We start from the raw sequence: 26,338 nt of genomic DNA, 5'->3' as shown, positions 1-26,338 counted from the left end.
TGAGGAATGGTGTATCTTCTCCCGAAGTCCCCAACTTCTTGAGTGTCCCCGAATTTCCCTTTTCATTCACTCACTGGATGTGGCCATTGCCATCAGACCTAATTTCCCCTTGAACCGACGAGTGAACTAGGACATCTTTGAGGGCAGTCAGTAGACAACCACATTGGTGTGGGACCAGGTATGGGTAAAGTAAGGATGATTGATTTCTTCCACGAAGAAACATACTAGAATCAAATGCTTTTTGAAAATAAATCATGGTCTGCATTCCTGAAACTGTTTTTTTTTGAATTCCATATTTTACTTTAAACTAAAAGTCCCTAGTTGCATCATGAGCTTTGAACTGAAAACCATTGATCTTGGTCTCTGCATTCCTGGCTCAATGACGTAAACTCTATGCTACCATATTCATAAGTGGTAAGATATACGTCACGTTTCTATTGTATGAAATATGTTCACACAGATAAATACACAAGACTGTACTTCTTTTTGTATTATTGGTCCTTTTCATGATTAATTCCAGATGACAGATGTTGAAATTAAGCCAGCAATAAAGGACTGGAGTAACATACGGATAAGTAACACACCACAGCTTCTGAGCCAGAATGTTAATTGCTTATTCTCATGGTTACATTTTGCAAGTAATAAATTATAACCATCGGATATGTTGTCTTTTAATGTGTACTGGGTTAACCTGTCTCCAGCTCAAGGATCTGAAATTGGATATCATCCTTGTGACATTTGATTGAACTTTTCTCACGATTAGTTGATTTATAACACTGTGTCCAAACCTGTCCGATACCCTGACTGTAGCCTGAATATTACCAGCCTACATTTTGCAGTAGTAACCATAGCTAAATGTTGGCATTCTGAATTGATTTTGCAAATGTTCGAGTTGAGTACAGCAGAGCTAATAAAAGTACATCTTAGAGACTGGTAATTTCCATTCTAATCATTTTTCTCTCTTTATTCTTGGTGTCGTTAGGACTAACTGTTCCTCTGAAGGAGTTGAATCTGTTGATACTTGTTCATTTCGATTCTTCAGGGATATTGCCTTCATTATAAATTGAGAAATGAACTTGCATTCAAGCACACAATATTATAAAGTAAGATGTGTTCTCCTGTCACTTGAGAATTGCACTAGCCTGACTTGATTTTAAAATTCCTTTCCTCGTTGTTAAATCTTTCCTTGGCTTGCCTCTTTCTTTCTCTGTAATCTCCTTCAACCGTTACAATGCATTCAGATACACACACACAAACACACACAATGTGAACTCACATGCATGCACAAACACACACACACAGAGTAGACACACACAGTGTGCTCACATGCGTGTGCACACATGCACACAGTGGACTCACATACACACATACACACACACAGAATAGACTCATGCACACACACACACACACACACACACACACACACACACACACACACAGAGTAGACTCGCACACTCAAGCACACACACACACAAGCACACACATACACACACACACACAATGTGGACTCACATGCGTGCGCACACACACAGTAGACTCACATACACACACAGAGTAGATTCACACAAACACAGTAGACTCAGATAAACACAGTTGACTCACACACACACACACACACACACACAGACTTGCACATACTCACACACACAATGTAGACTCATACACGCACATGCATATTCAAACACACACAGTAGACTCACATACACACACAGAGTAGATTCACACAAACACAGTAGACTCAGATAAACACAGTTGACTCACACACACACACACACACACACACACACACAGACTTCCACATACTCACACACACAATGTAGACTCATACACGCACATGCATATTCAAACACACACAGTAGACAAACACACACACACACACACACACACACACACACGCTCTCTCTCTCTTAAACACACATCTTCAGCTCCGTAGCTCCTGCCACATGCATAGGTTCCAAGATGCTTCACACTGGAGTTATATCCCAAAGCCTCCACCTAATAATCCTCTTTTTTTTCTCATTTAAGGTGTTCCTTCACACCTACCCCTGTGATAAAACTTTTCCATGTCTGAGTATTCTTTCATGTGACACAGTGTTTTTTACACTTTATATCATTGGTGTTAAGAGCTACCAAAAAAAACTTCGATATGAGTGCTTGTTGTCAATACTTAGCTCTTCCGTTGTTTCGAACAATCTGTAATCTCATAGTTCACTCATCTGTCCTCTTGCCCAGTGTTTGTTTCAAACAATCTTTCCATTCCAGAGCATACAAGACATCTTTCTCATTCTCCAGCTGTCTTTTCCGCTTCTGAGCAGTACTGGGCATTACTTGAAGTTATCTCAGGAAGTGGAATTGGTCAGATGGTAGAAGTGTTGGTGGGGGAACACTTTGGGAACAGTGACCATCATTTTATAAGTTTTAAGGTAGTTATGGAAGGGAATGAGGTTGGTCCTCCAATTGAGGTCTTGAATGGTGGAAGGCTCATTTCAAAAGTGTAAGAGACGACTGGCAAAAGTAGATTGGGAGGAGATGCTTGTGGGTAAAATGACAACTGACAAGTGGGAGTCTTTAAAAGAGAGTTAGGAAGATTTCAGGGCCAGCATGTTCTGGTAGGGGTGAGAGACAAAGGTGACAGGATTAGGCAACCTTAATGAAAAAAGATATGGAAGGTTTGATCAGGAGAAAAAGGGAGCATATAGCAAATGTGGACAACAGGTATCATGGGAATTTCTTGAGGAATATGGAGTGTGTAGGAGAGAACTTAAGAAAAAAATTCCAAGGGCAAAAAGGGGCCATAAAATATCTTTGGCAAGTAAGATTCAGGAGAATCCCAAGACATTACATAAGTTTATCAGGAGCGAGAGGGTAGCTAGGGAAAGGTTCCTTCAGGACCAAAGTGGAATCTATGTGTCGAGCCAGGAGATTTGGGCAACGTCCTAAATGAATACTTCTCAGCGTAACGCTTTACAGCGTCAGCGAGCCGGGTTCAATTCCGGCCACTGTCTGTAAGGAGTTTGTACGTTCTCCCCGCGTCTGCGTGGGTTTCCTCTGGGTGCTCCGGTTTCCTCCCACATTCCAAAGAGGTACGGGTTAGGAAGTTGTGGGCATGCTATGTTGGCACCGGAAGCGTGGCGACACTTGCGGGCTGCCCCCAGAACACTCTACGCAAAAGATGCATTTCACTGTGTTTCAATGTACATGTGACTAATAAAGATATCTTGTCTTATCTTATTCACCAAGGAGAAGGACAAGGAAGATAGTGAGCTCAGGGAGGGCATGTGGATAATCTGGAGCAGGTCAGTATTAAAAAAGAGGTGTGAGATGTCACAAAAATGCATGAAAGTTCATAATTCCCCAGACTGGATGAGATCTATCCCAGCTTGCTATGGGAAGCAAGGAAGGAGGTAGCTGAGACCCTGACAGAGATTTTTTGCATCTTCATTAGCCACAGGTAAGGTGCCAGAAGAGTGGAAGAGAGCAAATGTTGTTCCATTATTTCAGAAGGGCAGCAGGGATAAGCCAGATAATCACAGGCTGGTGAGCCTTATGTCAACGGTGTGGAGATTACTGGAGAAAATTCTAAGAGATAAGAATTATGTGCATTTTGAAAGGCAGGGGCTGATCAGAGATAGTCAGCATGGCTTTCTGCAGGGGAAATGCTGTCATGCTAATTTGGTTGAGTTTATTGAAGAGGGAACTAAGAAGATTGATGAAAGCAGGACATTTGTCTATATGGACTGTAGTAAGGCATTTGACAAGGACCCACATGATAGGCTGGTCCAGAAGGTTAAGACACAAAGGGTCCGAGGTGAGCAGGCTTATTGGATCCAAAATTGGTCTGGTGATAGGAGGCGGAAGGTAATAGTGAACAGATGCTTTTCTCATTGGAAGTTTGTGACCAGTGATGTGTCACAGGGATCGGTGTTGGGACCATTGTTGTTTGTGATATATATTGATGACTTGGATGTACATGTAGGAGGTTTGGTTAGTATGTTTGTGGATGATGCAAAAGTTAGTAGTGTTGTGGATAGCAAGGAAGGCTGCAGCAGAATGTAGATCGGATGGGAAGGTGGGTGGAGAGTTGGCAGATGGGATTTAATCCTGAACATTGGGATGTCAAAAAGGGGTAGAACATGTACAGTAAATGGTGAGGCACTAAGGCACACTGATGAACAGAGGGGCCATGGGATTCAGGTCCATGGTTCCCTAAAAGTAGCAACACAGGTGAATAAGATGTTGAAGAAGTCATATGGTTTGTTTGCCTTCATAGGTGGGGACATAGAATAGAAAAGTTGGGATGTTATGATGCAACTTTACAAAACACATGTTGGGCTGCACTTGGAGTACTGTGTGCAGTTCTGGTCGCTATGCTATGGGAAGGATGTGATTGCACTGGAGAGGGTGCAGAGGGGATTAACCAGGATCTTGCCTGGATTGGGGAGAGATTGGACAGGCTGGGCTTGCTGTCCCTGGAGCGAAGGAGGCTGAGGGGCGACCTGATAGGGGTATCTAACATTATAAGAGTGCATAGATAAGGTAGATAGAATCTTTTTCCTGCTGTAGGGGTAACAAAAAGGCAAAGGTTTAAGGTGAGAGGAAGGAGTTTTAAAAGGGATATGAGGGGAAGGTTTTTTTATGCAGGCAGTGGTTGACATCTGGATTTCACTGCCAGGGAAGGGGGTGGAATCAGATACAATGACTATAATAAGAGACATTTAGACAGACACTTGAATAGATAAGGCATAGAACGATATGGCTAGAATGCAGGAAAATAGGATCAGTGTAGATGGATGAAAAGGTCTGCATGGACATGATGGGCTGAAGGGCCTCTTACTGTGCTGTGTGATGATGACTCTGTTGTTTCCTCTTTTAGTATTTTGGACATTCACCGTTCAACCACCTTTACTTTCTTTCCTAGGAATAATCAGGTTTTCCTTATCCACAACTGTTTTTTCTTCTCCTCCATTTCTATGACCACAGCACTTACCCTCCTCCCTTATTGACCTGTACCTTCTGTGTCTCTTCAGTCTCTCTCTCTCCTGTCCAGAAGCATTTGCCGTTCTGCTTGGTTCGTCACCTCTCTCTGTCCTTTACTGTGGTCATTGTGACATTCACTCCATCTCTCACTCACTCACTCACCTGTTCACTGTGGGTGCCATGTCTGAAGCTTCCTCCTGTGTGGAGTTTGCATGCAGGCACGGTAGTGTAGCGGTTAGCATAACGCCTTACAGCACCAGCGACCTGGGTTCAATTCCGGCCACTGTCTGTAAGGAGGTTGTACGTTCTCCCCGTGTCTGCGTGGGTTTCCTCCGGGTGCTCCGGTTCCAAAGACGTATGGGTTAGGAAGTTGTGGGCATGCCATGTTGGCGCCGGAAGCATGGTGACACTTGTAGGCTGCTCCCAGATCACTCTATGCAAAAGACGCATTTCACTGTGTGTTTCAATGTATTTGTGACTAATAAAGAAATCTTATCTTATCTTAAATCAAAGCCCACTTTACCAAGAACTGCGTGTGTTAACCTGTATTATCAGGACCGATCAAAGTCAATACAGGTCCTCCCCAGGTTATAAACACCTGGTTTATGGACACCCTCTACATACGAATGAGGGTTTGGGAGACCGGCAGGATGGATGGGGATGGAGTTTCTGGCTGCTGCAGGGCTGTAGGCATTTTCCTGTGATCCTCTCCCACACAGTGCTTTTGCTAATTTCTGACTTACAGACAGTTTGGGTTACAAACAGCTCTCAGGAATGGATGGTACCCCAGCTGGTTAAGATAGTGTTAAGGTAGCAATCCCTGTCCTTGATCTGTCTGCAGTCTCCAACACGTGAAACACTCCTACCTTCTCCACAGCCTTCCAGTTGTCCGGCACTGCACTTGGTTGGTTTTATTCCGATCTACCCGGTCAGTGGCAGGGAGCCGCCACTAGTCTCTCCTCTTCCCACTTGGGGAATCCGGTGTTTCCCAAGGATGACGTTCGTTTCCCTCCTGTTTCTCATCTGCATTTTCCCCACGACATCATTCAAGCAAACAGTGTCAGCTTTCACCTACAGTGCTGATCCCCAACTTCATCTCACTGTGACCTTGATCCCTCCACTGTCTCCATGTTATCAGTGTTTGACTGACAAACTGCACTGTGTAATGAATTGATCTGTACGACAAGTTTTTCACTGTACCTCGGGTCAAGTGACAATAATAATAAACCAAAACCAACCCAGGACTGAGTAAGAACAAACTTCCTCCACATTTTAATTTGGAAAGACTGAAGCCATTCTCTTCAGTCCTGGCCCCAAACTTTATCCCTTAGAAGCCATTTGCATCCTTTTCCCTGAAAACAATCTGAAACGGAACCACAGCCTTGGTGACCCAGAGCCGAGTTTCAGAGTTTCACCTCTAAGACCGCCCCTCATCAATGTTTCTGCTCTGCCCCACTTCATTTACTGATGATCTCTCCTCAATGCCTCTGTTATCCCTGCTCTTCCCTATTCTGATGCACTCCTGCCTAGTCTCCCTCGCTTTACTTCCAGTAAATCTGAAGCCATCTAAAGCTCTTGTATTTATCTCCTAACTTACACCATGTTCCTGTCACCTCTGTGTTTGGTGCCCTACACTGGCTCCAATGAAGGCTGTGCCTTCATTTTTTAAATGTTCATTATTGTTTTGAAATCCTTCCAATGACCTCACCCCCATTGTGAGGCAGCTTGTAGATTCCTGGTTTTAGTTTCTGTGAATTAGTCTTTGACTGCCGGTTTTGGTCTCTGGAATTCCAAAACTTCTCTTCCCTCCTTTAAGACAGTCCTGAAAAACCTAACTTTCTGACCAAGTCTTCGCTCATCTGTTGTATCATCTACTTATGTAGCTCTCTGCCATTTTCTAAGGCTTGTTAACGATTTTTTAAAGCAGTTTGAAGCACTTTTACTATGTCGAAGGTGTTAGATAAATGTATTGCTGTATGCTTGATGTGTAGAGACAATAAATCGATCATTCCCTTGCAGTGCTGAGCTTAAATGGAAATTTTTGTTCCATTATTGAAGGTCACAGATGCTAGAAGACGTCAAGGGGAAGCTTGGAGCAAGAGTAACATTAAAATCAGTATGCCAGTCACTCTCACAGCGCTGCAATGTTCTGAATAAGAAAATAGCCCGTGTCATGTTGTGGAGCCATTAGGATTAGTCTTCCTTAAAAACCACAAAGGAATAGTAACATAGTGATGCTAGTGGTGTTGTAATCCATAGGACTGAGCTGATGATCTGGTGACTCGAATTCAAATAATGCCACAGTTATTTGAATTCTGGTAATTAACTAATTTGGAGTTAAAAAGCTGTTATCAATGTTTGTGAGAACGATAAAATAGGTTTGTGATATTAAAACCATCTCGTTCACAAGCAACCTTCCAGGAAAGAAAACAGCAGTCTCTACCTGGACCAGACTACATGTGGCTCCGGATTCACAGAAATGTCGCTGACTCTTCACCACCTCCTTGAAGTGGTTCAGCAAGCCAATGTGCTGTGCCAAACATCTGCGACAAGTATCAGTGGAAATACATTCCATTGCACTCCAATTGTTCAGAAGGACAGCTCACCACTACCTTCTCAAGGGCATCCTGTACCCAAAATATTAATTTATTTATTCCTTCCAACATGGCCAAACATACCATAGTGTGAGTCACAGAACGTGACAGTGAGCCACACCACCAGGTTCAGGAACAGCTACTTTCCCACATTCATCAGGTTCTTGAACTGACCTGCACAACCCTAATCCTACCCCAGCAATGCAACCACTTGCCCTACCATTGACTTGTGTCTGATTGAGTTTTTTTTGCACTAAGGTCTCGTTTTGCACAATCTAATGTCTTGTATAATTTATGTTCTGCGTGCCTGTGATGCTGCTGCCAGTTTTTCATTGTACTTGTACCTCACCGTACTTGTATGACAATATTGTGCATATATGTGCTTGTGCAAATGACAATAACCTCGACTTTGACCCTGATTTGACTTGACTTGGAGACTTAAGGTTTGGTGACTTCAGATTTGGGCAGGATTTTTAAGCAGCATGTTAGACAAGGAGAGATGGAGAGCTTCAGGGAAGAAATTCCAGAACATGGCAACAAAAGGAGAATTGTGGATGTGCAAGAGGTCTCAGGAGTGTAAGGAGGCAGCAAAGATGAAGAGAGCATGGGGGAAAAAGCCTAGAAAATGCCAGTAACTCAGGTTGAATCTGAGGAGAGAGAAGTGGAGGTCAGGTGTCAGATTGATAATCTGTCATCGGGACTGCTGGAAGTTAGAGATGAACAGGTTTTAAGATGCAGAGAAATGAAGGAACAGAGGCAAAAACAAAAGGGAATGCACAGGGATGGGAAGCAATGACAAGAGGGGTGATCATGCAAACTGAGAGGGAGATAATTGGAGAGGGAAAGAAACAAAATTCCAGTTCGGAGAAGTTGTAAGTAGGAAGCACACAGTCATTATCGGAAATTGCCAGCAGAAAATCTTGTGAGTAATCTGAAATAAAAATACCAGAAATGCTGATTACCTGACATTATTGAATTCAGTGTTGAGGCTGGAAGGTTGTATTGTGCCAGGTCAGAAGATGAGGTGCATTTGTACAGTCATATGTGCTGACCATCAAGCACCCATCCACATTAATCCTAAATTGATCACATCTTTTATTCTCACCACATTCCCATCAACTCCCCCCAGATTCTACCAATCCCTTACACACACCAGGGGCAATTTACACCGGTCAATTAATCTATCGACTTGCACATCTTTGAGATGTGGAAAGGAAGGGGTATACCCAGAGAGGATGTGCAGGCTCCACACAGACAGCATCCAAGGTCAGGATCGAAGCCAGGTCACTGGCGTAGTGAGATAGTGGCTCTACTAATTGCACCATAATGCTGTCTAGCTGTGCCTCTTGCTGTTCCTTGAGCTCAGTTTAAGCTTTATTGGAACAGTAGAGGAAGCAGAAGATGGGAGAACATAGAACAGAACAGTACAGCACAGAAACACACCCTTCAGCCTACGATGTTGTGCTGAACTAATTATACTAGTTATTAAAAGCCTAGTCCCTTCTGCCTACACATTGTCCATATCCCTCCATTTTCTGCAAATTCATGTGCCTACCTAAGAGCCTCTTAGATGCCTCTATCGTATTTGCCTCCACCGCCACCCCTGGCAGTGGATTCCAGGCACCCATCACTCTCTGTGTAAAAAACCTGCCCTTGAACTTAACCCCTCTTACCTCAAATGCATGCTCTCTAGTATTAGAGATTTCGACCCTGGGAAAAAGATACTGGCTGTTTCTCTATCTATGCCCTTCATAATCTCATGAACTTCTATTAGGTCTCCCCTCAGCCTCTGCCATTCCAGAGGAAACAACCTAAGTTTGTCCAACCTCCTCTTCTAGCACATACCCTGTAATCCAGGCAGCATCCTGGTAAACCTCTTCTTCACCCTCTCCAAAGCCTCCACATCCTTCCTGTAATGGGGCGACCAGAACTGAATGCAATACTCCAGATGCGATCTAACCAGTGTTTTATAAAGCTGCAACATAACTTCCTGACTCTTGAAATCAATACTTCATCTAATAAAGGCAAGCATGCCACACGCCTTCTTTACCGCCTTATCAACTTGTGCAGCCACTTTCAAGGAGCTATGGACTTGGACCGCAAGATCACTCTGTTCGTCGACGCTAAAAAGGGTCCTGCCATTAACCGTGTACTTTCCCTGTGCGTTATGAGAGACATACAAGTCGGAGTAGGAATGGGTTGGAGAATTTAAGAGGCAGGTGATTGGAAGTTCAGAACCAGCTTTGATGGATTGCATTTAGCATTCTTTGTGTGGAGGAGATCACGTGATGAGTAGCGAGCACAGTATATTACACTGAAGGAAGTACAACTAAACCACTGTTTCTCCCTGGAAAGAACACTCAGGCCCTGAAGGTAAGACAGAGGAGATATAAGAATAGCTATGGCATCACTTGTCACTTGTGCAGTCATTTAAATCCCCTTTGTGGAAAACCAAGTAGTCGCTTGACTAATATTCAATTGCTAATTATTTTTTTTATTTTTTTGTAATTTTTATGTAAACAATGTTTGATAGGCACAATATAACAAAAGCACTAATGCAACAAATGCAACAAATGAACTAATTGAGATCTCCATTCACATTAGTTAGGCTCTGGAGCTGATAAATAGGTCTACACGGTTTCCTTTTCCTCAGTAAAGCAAGTTGAGAAGCAGTTCCTGTCACTTGTACTGGTAAAAGATGCATGTCTGGAATATTTAATGCTGACTTACTGAACGGTTGCTGGTCAGTGTATATTGGAATAATTACAGGCACCAACAGGTTAACAGAATCATGCACAAGAAACTAAGAGAGAGAAAAGAAAAAAGGTATTTAAGTGAAATATGGGGACGCAATTAAGACTGGAATAAATTCACAAAGAAAGGACAGTTCCCACTTTAAAACAAGGAGAAACATAACACTATGGATTTCTTGTTCAAAGGATCTTAACATAGAATGTTGGTCATCAATACTGCACTGGAAAGAATATGGCACTTTAGTAGTTCAGATCACTATGATTCAAACAGCTTGTAGCTTGGCTGATTGCAGACGAACACAAATAAGCACAGTACAACAGCATTTGTTCACTTGCGCATCAGGGACACCTCCTCAAATCATTCCTTCCTCCAGCGACAAACTGAAAAGAAATTAAACGTGTCGGGGTTGATCATGGCCCTCCACCGGTCACCTCGGTCTGCCAGTTATTGGATGAAGGGCATGCGCTCCTTGTTGCCATTGTCTCCCTCGTGATCTTCCTCCTCCTCGCCCGCTTCACTTGTCTCTGTGCTGTCACTTGCCATCTGGAAGCAAGAAGAAGGGATTGGTCCCATGCACAGTGCGGTACTGATGAGTGGTGGGAGTGGTTCCTTGTACAGTGGGTGGGTGGGAGAGGTTGGAGGCACAAGGGACTGCAGATGCTGGAATCTGGAGCAAATAGCAAACTGCTGGAGGAACTCAGCGGGTCAGGCAGCATCTGTGGAGGGAAGTGGACAGTCGACGTTTCAGGTCGAAACCCTCCTCCCTTCGGGAGAAGTTGGGAATGTACATGCTCACATATTAAACTGGAGGTGACGCTGTCCACTTAACTTTGGGAGGATTTTTCCCCTTCAGAATCCTGGGGGGTGGTGGTGGGGAGGGGGATGGTGGGGAAGTTTCGGGATAAGGGGACGTATTTGAAAAGATGAGGACCAGTTGCTTCCCATGGTGCTGTGAACCTTTGGAACTCTCTATCCTCCAGTGTTGTGAAGATTCAGTCACTGAATATATCTAAGGCTGGGACAGACTAATGGGAATAAAAGTAGAATCTGAAATGTTAACTATGTTTCTTTCTCCACAGATGCTGCCCGACCTGCTGAGTGTTTCCAGCATTTTCTGGTTTTGTCTCAGATTTCTAACATCTGCAACATTTTTTGGTTCTCATGGTCTAAAGGGCAGCCAAGGGTTAATGCAGCAGGCAGGAAAATGAAGCTGAGGCCAAGGTAATGGCCAAGGCTGGTATGGCTAACTCCTGATCCTATTTCACATAGCTGCATTAGCGGATGATTCCAAGGGGCACAGATTTGAAATTGTCAGAGAAAGGTACAAAACAGATGTGAGGAAAATTGGTTTTTTTTTACACAGAGGGTAGTAATGATCTAAGGTGGTGAAAACAGAGCTAATTGGGCTTTCAAAAGAAATCGGATGGACAATGACCTGCAGCACTATGGAAAAGTCTAAAGGAATTGGATTCAACAGATTGCTTTACTTGGGGCTAGTATGCACTCAATGGACTGAATGGCCTCCTTTTGCACCATAATAATTCTGTTCTGGTTCACTGTCTAAAAGGCTGGTTAAGGGCTTCCATTCTGAGCCTATTTATTGAAATTTCAACATTCTCATTTAACAACAACTTGCATTTACATAGCACATTCAACCACAGAACAAACATCTCAAGGTGCTGCACAGAAGGGCTATCAAAGAAAGGACAATAATCAGATAGCTACAGAAAGAGAAATCACGGGAAATGATCAAATCCTAGTTGAAGAGGCAACTTTTAAGTCATGTCAAAGAAATAAAGATTGGGGAAGGCGTTTCAAAGCTGAGGGTCCCCGGATTTGAAGGCGTGGCCACCACCGATGGAGTAACCTAATTCAGTGAGATCCAGATAGCAGAACTGGAGAAGCACAGAAGGTATTGGAGGGTTGTGAGGCTGGAGGAGATGACAGAGTTAGGGATGGTTGAGTCTGTGGAGGGATCTAAAAACAAGGATAGGAATGTAAAACCTGATGCATTGCCTAACTGGGAAAGAGCATAACTTAAGAAACAGGAAGAATGGGTGTTGGGATCTTGGTGCTTGTTCGAGAGAGCTGTAAATGTTTTGAATTTTCTGCCTCTATGGACACGGATTATTATTCTGAAAATATATTTGAGATCGACAGATATTTGGGATATCCAGTGAAATTGAGGATATGGGGATCAAGTGGGCTTGTGGTAGAGGATCAACCAAGATCTTGTTGAAAAGGTAAGATGGTGAATGGTGATAGGAAGAGCTGGTCCAATCTCACGATGCGCCGGACTTTATTGGGAAATGTGCACAAGCACTACGAAGCATGCCCAAAATTGCATGTTCTCCGTAACAATCTGTGGCAATGGATTTTCTCCAATCCAACATCTTGGGTTAAACATTACATTGCAGTAAGTAACCTCCCTCCTCCCTGAACCTCTAACCTCCTCCAGCCCCACTACACTCCCCCATTTGCACCCTTACACTCCCTCCACTACCATCAGGTACCGACTTCACCTGCCAATGCCCTGAGCTCTGGAACTCCCTCTTTAATTCTTCGGTTAGCGTAACGCTTTACAGCGCCAGCGAGCCGGAGTTCAATTCCGGCCGCTGTCTGTAAGGAGTTTGTACGTTCTCCCCGTGTCTGCGTGGGTTTCCTCCAGGTGCTCCGGTTTCCTCCAACATTCCAAAGATGTACGGGTTAGGAAGTTGTGGGCATGCTATGTTGGCGCCGGAAGCGTGGCGACACTTGTGGGCTGCCCCCAGAACACTCTATGCAAAGGATTCATTTCACTATGTGTTTCGATGTACATATGACTAATAAAGAAATCTTATCTTATGATCTGACTGCTACGGCAGCAAAGCCTCCAAATGGAAAGTCTCAAAGGGAATCAATTGGTTGATTTTTTTATTTCGAGACATTCACTAAGCACTTGATATCTGACAAATGTTGGATGGCTGATTATACTGATGTAATGTGACTAATAAAGATATCATATCTTATCTTATCTTACTTGTGCCTCATGCTTACTTCATGAACCTATGCCTTTAACCAAGCTGTTGGTTATCTACACGAGTCTCAATGACAGGTTCTGTCTGATCACACTCACTTGAAGCTCCTTGGGATGTTTTAAAAGTGCAATATAAATGCACGTTGGAAGAATAAATGGCTTTGCCATTTATCGTATCATAAAAATCTCTTCTCCATTTATTGTGCTATAAATTGCTGTCAGCATCCAACAAATGAACATCACAGATGCCAGTCCCTGTGCTGATATCTCGTCAGGCCACACTCAATAAAATGGATTCAGCTATTTATAACACCACGTCCCAGAGAGTTTTATAAACACTGAGTTTCCATACAGGCAGGTTACCACACTGAAGCTGCTGTGGCTAGCCACACTATTTCAATACTTCCTTTCCCTAGTTCTTTGGGGTTGTTGCCCTGAAATGTTAACAAAAAACTGTGCCACGAGGCCAAGTTTCCGACAACACAAAGACAAAGGGCACAGTAGGGCGTGTCAATGGCAGCAATGAAGTTCAAAGGGATAGTAATAGATGGAATGAATGGGCAAAATGGCAGCAAACTGATCTATATGGAAACAAGTATGAGGATGTCCACTTTCTAAATGAAGACCATAAGACACAGGAGCAAGGTTGGACCTTTCGGCCCATCGAGTCTGCGCCACCATTCGATCATGGTTGATTTATTATTCCCTCTCAGCCTCATTCTCCTGCCTTCTCCCATTAAACAAAGCCCTTACTAATCAAGAACCTATTAATTTCTGCTTTAAATACACCGATTGACTTGGCCTCCACAGCTGTCTGTGGCAATGAATTCCACAGATTCACCACCCTACGGCTAAAGAAATTCCCCCTCATCTCTGTTCTAAAGGGATGTCCTTTTATTTTGAGGCTGTGCCCTCTAGTCCTGGACTCTCCCACTACTGGAAACATCCTCTCCACGTATCCAGGCCTTTCAATATTCGGTAGCTTTCCACTCTATCAAGGCCTTTCAATATTCGGTAGGTTTCAGTGAGATCCCCCCTCATCCTTCTAAACTCCTGCTAGTACAGGCCCAGAGGCATCCAACACTCCTCATGCGTTAACCCTTTCACCCCTGGGATTGTTCTCATAAAACTCCTCTGGACTGTCTCCAACGCCAGCACAACCTTCCTTAGATATGGGGCCCAAAACTGCTCACAATACTCCAGATGAAGTGTTAGATGCAGTGGACGTCCAAGGAACGGGCCCTTTGGTGGATGGGAGGAGGGACATGTATATGGATCAAAGTCATAGAATTGTACAGCACAAAAAAGGGCCCTTTCAACCCACCATGCTGATCTTTTTGCTCTTCTACACCAATCCCATTTGCCCGTATCAGAACATAGAACATGGAACAGTATAGAACAGGAACAGGCCCTTTGGCCCATGATTTCTGTTCCCACCATGATGCCAATTTAAAATGCACATCTGCCTGCATGTGGTATATATCCCTCACTTCCCTGCTTGGTTATGTGCCTGCCTAAAAGTCCCTTAAACATTGCTATTGTATCTGCTTCCACCACCACCCCTGGCAGCACATTCCAGGCACCCACCACTCTCTGTGTAAACAATTTTCCTCGTAAATCTCCTTTGAATTTTCCACCTCTCACCTTAAAGCCACGCTCTCTACTATTTGATATTTCCACCCTGGGATAAAGACTGACTATCTACCCATACTACACCTCTCGTAATCTTATATATTTCTATCAGACAGCACCTCAGCTGCCGACATTCCAGAGAAAATAATCCAAATTTGTCCAACCTCTCCTAATGCTCTCTCATCCAGACAACATCCTGGAGAATCTCTTCTGTGCCCTCTCCAAAACCTCCACTTCCTTTCTAAATTGCACTGACCAGAACTCTAAATGTGGACTGACCAAAGTTTTATACAGCTGCAACATGACTTCCTGCTTTTATACTCAGTGCCCTGACTGATGAAGGCCAGTATGCTGTATGCCTTCTTTACCATCCTATCTACTTTCAAGGACTTTCATCCCTCTGTACATCAATGCTCCTAAGGGCCCTGCGATTTACTGTATACTCTCCTCTTAAATTTGGCCTCTCAAAGTGCAACACTAAACACTTGTCTGGATTAAACTCCATCTGCCATTTCTCTGCCCACATTTCCAACTGGTCTACATCCCGCTGAATCCTTTGACGACCTTCCTCATTATCCACAACTCGTCTGCAAACTTACTAATCAGTTCCCCTACATTTTCATCCAAATCATTTACATATATCATTAGAACTGTATCCTTGCATGCCTTGCCTGTTTAATTGTCTGTCTAAATGACTCTTAATCCTAGTAATTCTATCTGATTTCACCACCTGCTCTGGAGAATATTAACCACTCTCTGTAAAAAAAACTTAACCCACAGTTACCCTTTAAAAGTCCTTTAAAAGTCAAAATATTCATATATTTATATGTTTTATTGTGTTTATTAATGCATGTTAATGTTGTTAGAATATTCTAAGTCTCATGTTTATTTGGGGAATGTATTTCATACAAAGGAGAGGGCCCAAGTGGCATCCATAATTTTTGTTATCTGTGAGATTTATCCCTCATGAATAATCAGGATTTAGTGCACTGAGAGAGTGTTGCACTGTCAGTAGCTGTTGTCCTTTGGATGAAACAATAAACCGAGGCTGGTGTACCCTCTCTATAAAAACTCCCACACATTTCTTGGAAGAAGAGTGGAAGAGTTCACCTCAGGATCCTGAACAACATTTTTCCTTTCAGTTTCTTTGCTAAAAAAATTCAGACTAATCGTTATTATCCCATTGCTATTTGTGGGAGCTTGGATCATGCAAGCCACAGGACAACAGCAGAGTACAAGGTTAATGGCAGGATTCTTAGCAGTGTGGAGGAACAGAGGGATCTTGGGGTCCAAGTCCATAGATCCCTCAAAGTTGCTGCACAAGTTAATTGGGTGGTTAAGAAGGTGTATGGTTTGCTGGCCTTCATTAGTGGGGGGACTGAGTTCAAGAGCTGAGTGGTAATGTTGTAGTTCTATAAATCTCTGATTAGACCACACTTAGAGTATTGTGTTCAGTTCTGGTCACCTCACTGGGGGAAGGATGTAGAAGCTTTAGAGAGGGTGAAGAGGAGATTTACCAGGATGCTGCTTGAATTAGAGAAGAAAAGTCGAGCGAGCTAAGGCTTTTCTCTTTGGAACGACGTAGGATGAGAGATACTTGATGGAATTGTATAAGATTATGAGAGGCATAGGTAAACTGGACAGCCAGCACCTTTTCACCAGGGATGCAATGGCCAATACCAGAGGACATCCATTTAAGGAGAGTGGAGGAGGTGTCAGAGGTAGGTTTTTTACACAGAGAGTGGTGGGTGCCTGGTAAACGCTGCAGGGGTGGTGGTAGAGGCTGATACAATAGGGACATTTAAGAGACTCTTAGACAAGACAGGCACATTGATGTAAGAAAAATGGAGGGTTATGGGGTGTGCAGGAGGGTAGGGTTAGACTGATCGTGGAGTAGGTTTATATAGATTGGCACAACATCGTGGGCCAATAGGCCCGTCCTGTGCTGTACTGTTTCATGTTCTATGTAACAGCAACTACACCTCTAAACAGCACCATTAGTTGATAAGTTCTTTGAGACATCCAGAGGTGGTGAAAGGTGTTACACAAACATAAGAATATAAGAAATAGGAGCAGGAGTCGGCCTTCTGGCCCGCCGAGTCTGCTCCGTCATTGAATAAGATCATGACTGATCTGGCTGTGGACTCAGCTCCACTTTCCTGCCTTTTCCCTGTAACCCTTAATTCCCCTACTATGCAAAAAATCTATTTCACTGTGTCTTAAATATATTTAATGAGGTAGCCTCTACTGCTTCCCTGGGCAGAGAATTCCACAGATTCACTACTCTCTGGGAAAAGCAGTTTCCCTTCATCTCTGTCCTAAATCTATTCCCCCAAATCTTGAGGCTACGTCCCCTAGTTCTAGTCTCACCTACCAGTGGAAACAACCTTCTTGCCTCTATCTTATTTATCTATTTCATAACTTTATATGTTTCTATAAGATCCCCTCTCATTCTCTGAATTCCAGTGAGTATTGTCCCAGGAGACTCAATCACTCCTCGTAGGCTAACCCCCTCATCTCCGGAATCAACCTGGTGAACCTCCTCTGCACCACCTCCAAAGCCAGTATATTGTTCCTCAAGTAAGGAGATCAGAACTGCACGCAGTGCTCCGGATGCGGCCTCACCAGTACCCTGTACAGTTGTAGCAAAACCTCCCTGCTCTTAAATTCAATCCCTCTAGCAATGAAGGCCAACTTTCCATTTGCCTTCTTGATACCCTGTTGCACCTGCAACCCAACCTTTTGCAATTTATGCACAAGCACTCCAAAGTCCCTCTGCACAACAGCGTGCTGCAATCTTTCACCATTTAAATAATAATCTGATCTTCTATTTTTCCTTCCAAAGCGGATGACCTTGCTTTTACCAATATTGTACTCCATCTGCCAGACACTTGCCCACTCATTTAATCTATCTATATCTCTCTGCAGACTCTCCGCATCCTCTGCACAATTTGCTTTTCCACTCAATTTAATGTCATCAGCAAACTTAGACACGCTACACTCCGTCCCCTCTTCCAAATAGTTAATGTATATCATGAACAGTTGTGGGCCCAGCACTGACCCCTGTGGCACCCCGCTCACCACCGATTGCCAACCAGAGAAACACCCATTTATCCCAACTCTCTGCCTTCTATTGGTAACCAATCCTCTCTGCATGCTAATACCTTATCCATGACTCCATATACATGGGTTCCTTTCTTTCCAGACTTTGTGGGGCACAAGTTAGTGCAATTACTCACTGAATCACTTTGCTCTCCCCTTAACCAGTTAATCCATTCCTAACACCATTGTGTATTTAGTCCTCTGTCCCGTTTATGAAAGCGGAAAAAGACTAATGTTTGTTGCTGGCTTCTAGGGATGATACCTGGAATGTAATGGTACATGCATCAGGAACAGATGAACAGATTACGTCCCTTTATCTAAAGAAAGTCTGAGTGGAAATCTGATGGAAGTCTTTCAAATTCTAAAGGTTTGATGGAGTGGATGCAGAGAAAATGCCTCCACTTGTGGGGAAGACCATAACTGGAGACAATCAATAAACAAAAACTCACCCAGATATACAGTGTGAATGCAGAAGTAAATTCTTTAACCAAAGAGTGGTGTGATGTGAAACCTGCTGCTGCAGGAAGTAGTTGAAGCAAACAGGACATACATGTTTGAGAGAAGACTGAACAAGCACATGAAGGAGAAGGGAACAGGGGATCACAATAACAGATTGAGATGAGTATGGTCAAGTGGGGTATCATGTTGGTGTGGACTGGTCAGGGTAAATGGCCTTTTCTGCACCATACATCCAAAATAATCTCATTTAGCTGCTGTTGTGATGCTTTGACAGTGAGCTCTCCAAGATCCCTTCTTCATCAATATCCCTTCCTAAGATTGCACCCTAATCCTCTCAGTTTCTTGTTTCCATCAATACCCGGTTCCTACTTCGGCTCGAATGGTTTTCTTTTCTCTGTGGGGGTGAGGACTTGTACAGCCATAGATCAAACAAGAACATAACAAACATCAACACAGAAGCGATATACAAGTCGTTCCAGTGAAATGAATGGAATTTTTCAACTAAATCAACCATGAGGAAAGGCTCTAATTATATATATTAACGATATAAAACCACCTTAGTTCTGGTTATTTCAGGTTCATTTAAATCATAGCTATTATTACAAAAATAATATAAATTTATGGATAATGAGAGGGAATTAAGGTTTAAATTGCTGGAGGCTCCAGTTGAACTTATGTGAAATGAATCTTGTGAGTGATAGGAGATGGCACTTTGTAAAGAAAGTAAACCATGCAGGATTAATTCAAAATTAAATTTGCCAGCTTGGGACCTCGTACTTCATTTCTATTTAGTTATTCACAGGATGCAGTTATCCTAGACTGGCATTTTTTGCCCATTCCCAATTCTCCTTAATATGAGCCCAGCTGGTAAGAGTTGCTGCCCAGATCCAAGTTCATTTCTGACGTCTGGTTCTGTCTGTGTGGAGTTTGCATGTTCTCCCTGTGACTGCATAGGTTTCCTCTGGGTGCCTCCCACATCCCAGATACATGCGGGTTGGTGGGATAACTGGCCACTGTAAGTTGTCCCAAGTTTGTAGGTGAGTGGTAAAACCTGGAGGGAGTTGATGGGGAATGTGGGGAGAAGAGATTGAAGGGAAAATCTATGGGGAATGTAATTGCTCTGTGAACCGGCATATGCTTGATGTGCCAAAATGGCTTCCTTCTCTGTCGCAAGGAAATATGGTAAGCTGAGTGGCCAACTGGGTCACTTTGGAGGGATTGAGAGTCACCCACTTTGCTGTGTGTCTGGAGTCACACGTGGACTAGGCCAGTTAAGGAGAGCATAGTTCCTTCTGAGGAGAACATCAATCAATCAGTTGGTTTCAGTTGGAGGAATTTCTTCAGCCAGAGGGTGGTGAATCTGTGGTATTTGTTGTCACAGAGGCCTGTGGAGGCTAAGTTATTTGGTGTATTTAAGGTAGAGGTTGATGTTCTTGATTGGTAAGAGGGTTAAAGGTTACAGGGAGAAGGTGGGAGAATGGGGTTGGGAAAAAAAATCAGCCTTGGTTGAATTGTGGAGCAGACTCGATGGGCTGAATGGCCCAATTGTGCTCCTATATCGAGCGGTCTTATGGTTTCTTACAACAACCTGATGGCCTGGATGGTCTTTGTTATTGATACTGAAAGGACTGATAGGTTCCAGTTTATTTAATTAAGTGATTATAAAGTACCTGAGCCGCTCTGGTCAGATTCAAACGTCTGGATCCAGATCATGGCCAGTAATGGAGAGAAGAAGGATGAGAGGTGACTTGATGGAGGTGTACAAGATGATAAGAGGCATAGATCGAGTGGACAGTCAGAGACTTTTTCCCAGGGCGACAATGGCTAACATGAGGTGACATAATTTTAAGGTGATTGGAGGAAGCTATAAGGGGGATGTCAGGGGTAAGTTTTTTTACACAGAGAGTGGTGGGTGCATGGAACGCACTGCCAGCAGAGGTTGTGGGGACAGATACATTAGGGACATTTAAGAGACTCTTAGATAGACATGTGAATGATAGAAAAATAGGGGGCTATGTGGGAGGGAAAGGTTAGATAGATCTTAGAGCAGGATATAATGTCAGCACAACATTGTAGGCCAAAGGGCCTGTACTGTGCTGTAGTGTTCTATGTTCTAAGAAAGAATGTGAGGCAGACATGGATCCTCATTACTTTACCATGGAACTAATTAATGGTCAGCACACTGCAATGCATCATCACTTCTCTCTGTAGCTTGTGAACTCATTGGATGAGATGATACAGATAAAGACTTCTGGAAGGGCAGCCAGAAGTCCAGAGGAGGAGAGGAGGTCCTACTGCCGAGACTAGCGGTTATTGCTGATTTCTAATTGCTCTTCTGATGGAATTTCCATAATTCAGTTGGGTAGGTGGTGCCAGGATTTCGACTTGGCACTGAAGAAGGAGGAGCAATGATATAATCCCACGTCTGGTGGTGTGAGTTTTGATGGGGGTACCTCTCAGTACTAATCCCTTGTGCCTACTGCCTCTATCTTTTGAGGAGGTCGAGGTTATGGGTTTGAGAGGTGCTGTCAGAGTAATCTTGGCAAGTAGCCGCAATGCATTTTGTAGATGTTTTACACTACAGCAACAACGCGGTGGTGGTGGAAGGGAATAAGCGTTTAGGATTATGTATGGAGTGTAATGAAGTCAATAGTGTTAAACATCTTGAGAGTTGTTGGCACTGTACTTATCCATGCAAGGGAAGAGTATTCCATCACACTTCTCAATTCTGCCTTGTACATGGTGGAAAAGCTTTGAGGAGTTATATTTCCATGCAAATTTCCATGCTTTCATTCTCTAACAAGCTTACAATATGAGACTCATTTTTATCAGTATAACGGAATTAATTAACTCAGTCAACAATTAACTGCTGACATGCTTAGTGGTTTTCCAGTTGCCTATTACAATGTTGGCATTTTAACTTGAAGTGTTTAGAGTCGAGAATCACTCACCAGTGGTGTTGGAGTCTTCTCGACATCCAGGATAAGTTTTCCTATGTTTCCTCTGTCATGGATTCTCTGCATAGCCTCCTTCACCTGCAAACAGTGGATGAATCTGTGAGTCAGCAAGAGAACCTAAATCCAACATTAGGAACTTCAGACCTTCCATTCGTTATCGTACCTCAGGGAACAAATCCTACCATCAGCTCGTCTCCAGCTAATTGACATTCTACTACACCATGCACGGGTAAACTTAGTTTCCATACCAGTTATCAAATAAACTATTTTATAACAACTTGTAAGAATTGGAATTGGTTTATTATTGTCACATGTACTGAGATACAGTAAAAAATGCACACAATGCACTCGTAAAGAGCCTTTCACTTCACAGCAACCATGAGGGAACGTTTCACTGTCTGAGATGCTGTCAATGGAAGGAGACTGTAAATTAAGACTCCGCCTGCTCTCTCAGATGGATATAAGTCATTCCAAGGTACCACTTTGAAGAAAAGCAGGGGAATTCTCCTGGTGTCCTGACCAATATTTATCCTTCAGTTAATATGACCATGAATAAATTAATGTTTGGGTTCTGGCTTTGCAAGTGCTATCTGCTGAGCTTCTTATGTAATGCAGTTCAAAAAGCACCGCATTGGCTGGACAGAATCTTGGGGCATGCTGAGGTTGTTGGTTGCGCAACAGAAACCCAATTTTACTTTCTTCATTTTTGACCCCAGCTTTCCTCGAAGTGCTTAACAAGTAAAACATATTTTCAAAGTGTCCCCATTGTTGAGGAAGAAAACTTTGTTGCCAATTTGTGCACAGCAAGCTCCCACGAACAACATCATAATGACGAGATAGTCTATTTATGAGATAAATACAGTATACTCCAGGAAGCTGGGAAGAAATCCCCTTCCTTTCAAAAGAGTGCTAGTCTCAACCTGAGTGTGGATGGTTTAATATTTTATCCACTAGATACCACTGACAATGTGGCACTCCCAGAGCAATGGAATGTCTCAGTCAGTGAACAATTTGTGCTCCATTAACTGCAGTGGATTTGATTATCACAACTTTCAAAGAGTGCACAGGAATGAGGTAGATCGGCTGGTTGAGTGGTATCACAACAACAACAGCAAGACCAAGGAACTGGGCCCAACACATTGATGCAATCATGAAGAAGGCACGCCAGTGGCTCTGCTTCATTAGGAGTTTGAGGAGATTTGGTACGTCACCAAAGACTCTTGCAAATTTCTTTAGGTGTACGGTGGAGAGTATTCTGACTGGTTGCATCACAGCCTGGTATGAAGGCTCCAATGCACAGGATCGCAAAAGGCTGCAGAAGGTTGTAGACTCAGCCAGCTCCATCACGGGCACAACCCTCCCCACTATCGAGGGCATCTTTAAGAGGCGGTGCCTCAAGAAGGCAGCATCCATCACTCAGGACCCTCACCATGTGGGACATGCCCTCTTCTTGTTACTACCATTGGGGAGGAGGTACAGGAGCCTGAAGACCCACACTCAGTATTTCAGGAACATTTTCTTCCCCTCCGCCATCAGATTTATGAAGGTCCATGAACCCACGAACACTACCTTGTTATTCCTCTTTTGCACTATTTATTTATTTTCGTAACATATAGTAATTTTTATGTCTTTATGTCTTGCACTGTACTGCTGCCATAAAGCAACAAATTTCACGACTTATGTTAGTGATAGTGAACCCAGTTCTGATTCTACTACAGACAACAGTAAAGAATTCTATTTACTGGGCTCCAGTTGATCTTGTTTGGAAGTGTGAGCTCCTCAAGAAATTATGGCAATCTGAAATGTACTGATAAGCAGGTCTTTATTTCCAGATAAGTACTTTCAAGACAATTTAAATTGTCAACCCACTATTGAGGGGATTGGGGGAGATGGTAGCTGAGAGTGGGGAGAGGCTGGGGTTGTTCATAGCCGATATTTTCAACTGTCATTGGATAGGTATGCATATTAAGGAGTCACAATGATCTGATTCAGTTTCGGGTGGTGCTTGAATTTGCGCTACAGATTGGGTGCCCGTTTTGGAAAACACCCATTCTCAATTCCAGTTTGGTTGTTTACCTATCAAGCCATCATGTCTTCAAACCTTGAGAAGGAGGTTCAAACGCTGCCTTTTTGTTTCACCCCTCTTTAACAAAAATGTGCCATCTGAACTGTTCCCTTTATTCCATCAATTCCTCACATCAGTTTCGTGCATTTTGGAGATCTGAAGTTAACTCACCTGAAAATTTTAGAAACGCAAAGGATCTTTCTGCACAAGGACAGGTGTTTGAGTAGAAGTTCACCGGGAGCTCAGGCAGCAGATTTTAAATAGCTTATTAGCTTTAAAAGACTTTTAGCAATCTTTCTCATGGATCAGTTAGAAAGCTGATGAGAAATCCTAGAGACACAGAGAGTCATACAGCACAGAACAAGACCCTTTAGCCCAACAAGTTCATGCTACATATCAAGCACCCATTTACACAAATCCCATTTCATTCTCCCCACATTCTCTTGAACTCCCTCCAGATTCTACCACCCATCTACACACATGGGACAATTTACAGTGACTAGTTAATCTACCAACCCACTGTCTTGGGGATATGGGAAGAAACTGGAGCATCCAGGAGGAAACCCACTCAGTCACAAGGACAGATGCAAACTCCAAGCAGGCAGCACCAAGAGGTCAGGATTGAACCTGGATTATTGGAGCTGTGAGGCAGAAGCTCTACTACTCAGCCTCCTTGAAGTTGCTGTCAGCAATTCAGTTCATCTTCACCCATGAAAACTCAGACGTTCAAATAACACAGAAGACAACAAGGAAGTGTGAATCTTCGCCAATTGTTCAGTCCTTCCAACTTAATGCATCTGAGAAATGGCATAATGGAAGGGGTTTTCACCCACAGTGGAAGAAGATTTTAAGGCAGAAGATCACCAAGAATTTCCCTAAGAGATCCAGGCAGCAGATCTTAAATAGCTTGTAGATTTTAAAAAGAGTTTAATATTCCTTTCAATAGTTTTAAAAATGTTTTAATTGGCTTGTTACTATAACAAAACTCTGCACTTTTTTTTCAAGATTCTTAGAATCCCTCCAATGACTTCATAATTTAAGATCTTTTTAAAGTTTATAAAATGATTTTTTAGAAGAGGTGGAATATTTTACAGAATGTATCCATTTTTAAAATTTTTTTTTAGACTTTTGGATATTAGGGGATTCAAAGGATAAGGGGTTAAAGTTGTGCTGAAATAAAAGATCAGCCATGATCTCACTGAATGGTGGAGCAGGCACAGTGGGCTGGATGGCCTCCTTAGGTTCTTAGAAAAGTTTAAATGTTTTAAACACAGTTTAGCTCTCTGTGCAGTCGAGGTTGAGTCTGGGTTGGTGGGGGGGGGGGGGGGGGTCTTCATATTATAGGCCTTCTCTGGATAATGAACGGGTTCCACTTTACAGATGTCCGTAATTTAATTCTGTCCATAACTCAGAAAATATGGAAAAATCACTTGATTTGGTAAACATACCTCCACAGTAATGTAGTGAATCCGGGCTGTGACATCTTCTCACAGCTACCATTGGGCAGGAGGTACAGAAGTCTGAAGTCCCACACCACCAGGTTCAAGAACAGCTATTTCCCTTCAACCATTTGGTTCTTGAACCAACCGGCACAACCTTAATCACTACAGTTTAGCAACACTATAACCAATTTGATCACTTTGCACTAAAATGGACTTTGATTTTTTTTCTAATTGTGTTCTTTCTTGTAAAAATTGTGTTTAATTTATGATTAATTCATGTTTTCTTTGTGAATGCTGCCTATATGATGCTCTGTGCCTGTGATGCTGCTGCAGGTAAGTTTTTCATTGCACCTGTGCACACATGTACTTGTGCATATGACAATGAACTCGACTTTGACTTTTGATTTTGAATGGCATCAAAAGCACATACAACTGACAAAAAAGAACAATTACTAAAAGTGGAGAGACAAAGAGGAAACTAGTTCTGCCATTCATACGAACGAATATATGTGCATACTTTGGACTTCTGAATTTAATAAAATTATGGGAGCTCGTTCATATGTAAGGGTGTCCATTAAGTGGGTGTTCTTAATGCAGGGATGGCCTGTATTCTGAGTGGGTCAGTCAAGCCTTCACTGCCCCATGTGATGTCATGGTTAAACCGACATGTTATAGTAGAGGGGCAGAAAATCCTACAGCACTTTGTTTAGGTCCTTGCCACTGAGCATAAAATCCAGTCCTTTATAAATCCAGCTGAAGTTTATTTTTGATTCAATATTGAGTATGGAATAGGAATTTCTTGTCATTTTTTCTTTTTTTCTGCCAAAATTCAGCTGTACCAACAGCAAGCAAGCCACGATCTGTGTTGTTTCTTTGTCAAAGAAACACTGTAACTGGCACACTTAGTGGAGAGCCCTTCAACTACTGGCACAGTCCCAGAGACCACTTGTCCTAACTTTTGAAGGACAGTGTTGGTTATTCAACATCATTATTGCTGTGACTACTGCTTTGAAAGGGTTATAGAAACAGCACAGAATGAAAGTTCAAAGCACAATCATTGTTACAGGATTGGACCATTGATCTGGAGATCTGTTCGAATCTGAGCACATATTTAAATTCAAGTTTTTAAATAAATCTGGTATTAAAAGTTCGAGCCTGCACTGATGACTGTGAGACTGGGAATTTTCATAAAAACCCCTCTGGTTCACTGATGTCTTTCAAAGAAATGTCCTCCCTCTCATCCAGTTTGGCCTGTATATGACATCAGAGCAAAGTGACTGAATCTTAATTTCTTTTTCAGTTAATGTTGGACAATAAATGCCAGTCTAGCCATTCACCCC

The 26,338-nt window shown here is 42.9% G+C and overlaps 1 protein-coding gene across 1 annotated transcript in view; it reads right to left on the bottom strand.

Annotated features, from left to right (window-relative positions):
• Window positions 1–10,080: 10,080 nt before the first annotated feature.
• The window catches only part of LOC127577312 (synaptic vesicle membrane protein VAT-1 homolog-like), a 147,692-nt gene continuing 131,434 nt past the window's right edge, over window positions 10,081–26,338 (bottom strand). Inside the window, exons 8-9 of the mRNA XM_052028417.1 lie at window positions 21,486–21,569; window positions 10,081–10,868 (exon numbers count right to left, since the gene is read on the bottom strand). Coding sequence (XP_051884377.1) covers window positions 10,770–10,868; window positions 21,486–21,569 — 183 coding nt within the window. The 3' untranslated portion in view covers window positions 10,081–10,769. The remainder of the gene's footprint in view (window positions 10,869–21,485; window positions 21,570–26,338) is intronic.

The sequence above is a fragment of the Pristis pectinata genome, chromosome 13 (genome assembly GCF_009764475.1).
Source record: "Pristis pectinata isolate sPriPec2 chromosome 13, sPriPec2.1.pri, whole genome shotgun sequence".
Taxonomy (NCBI): domain Eukaryota; kingdom Metazoa; phylum Chordata; class Chondrichthyes; order Rhinopristiformes; family Pristidae; genus Pristis; species Pristis pectinata.
The sequence above is the reverse complement of the archived record's forward strand: the minus strand, read 5'-3'. Positions and strand labels throughout refer to the sequence as shown.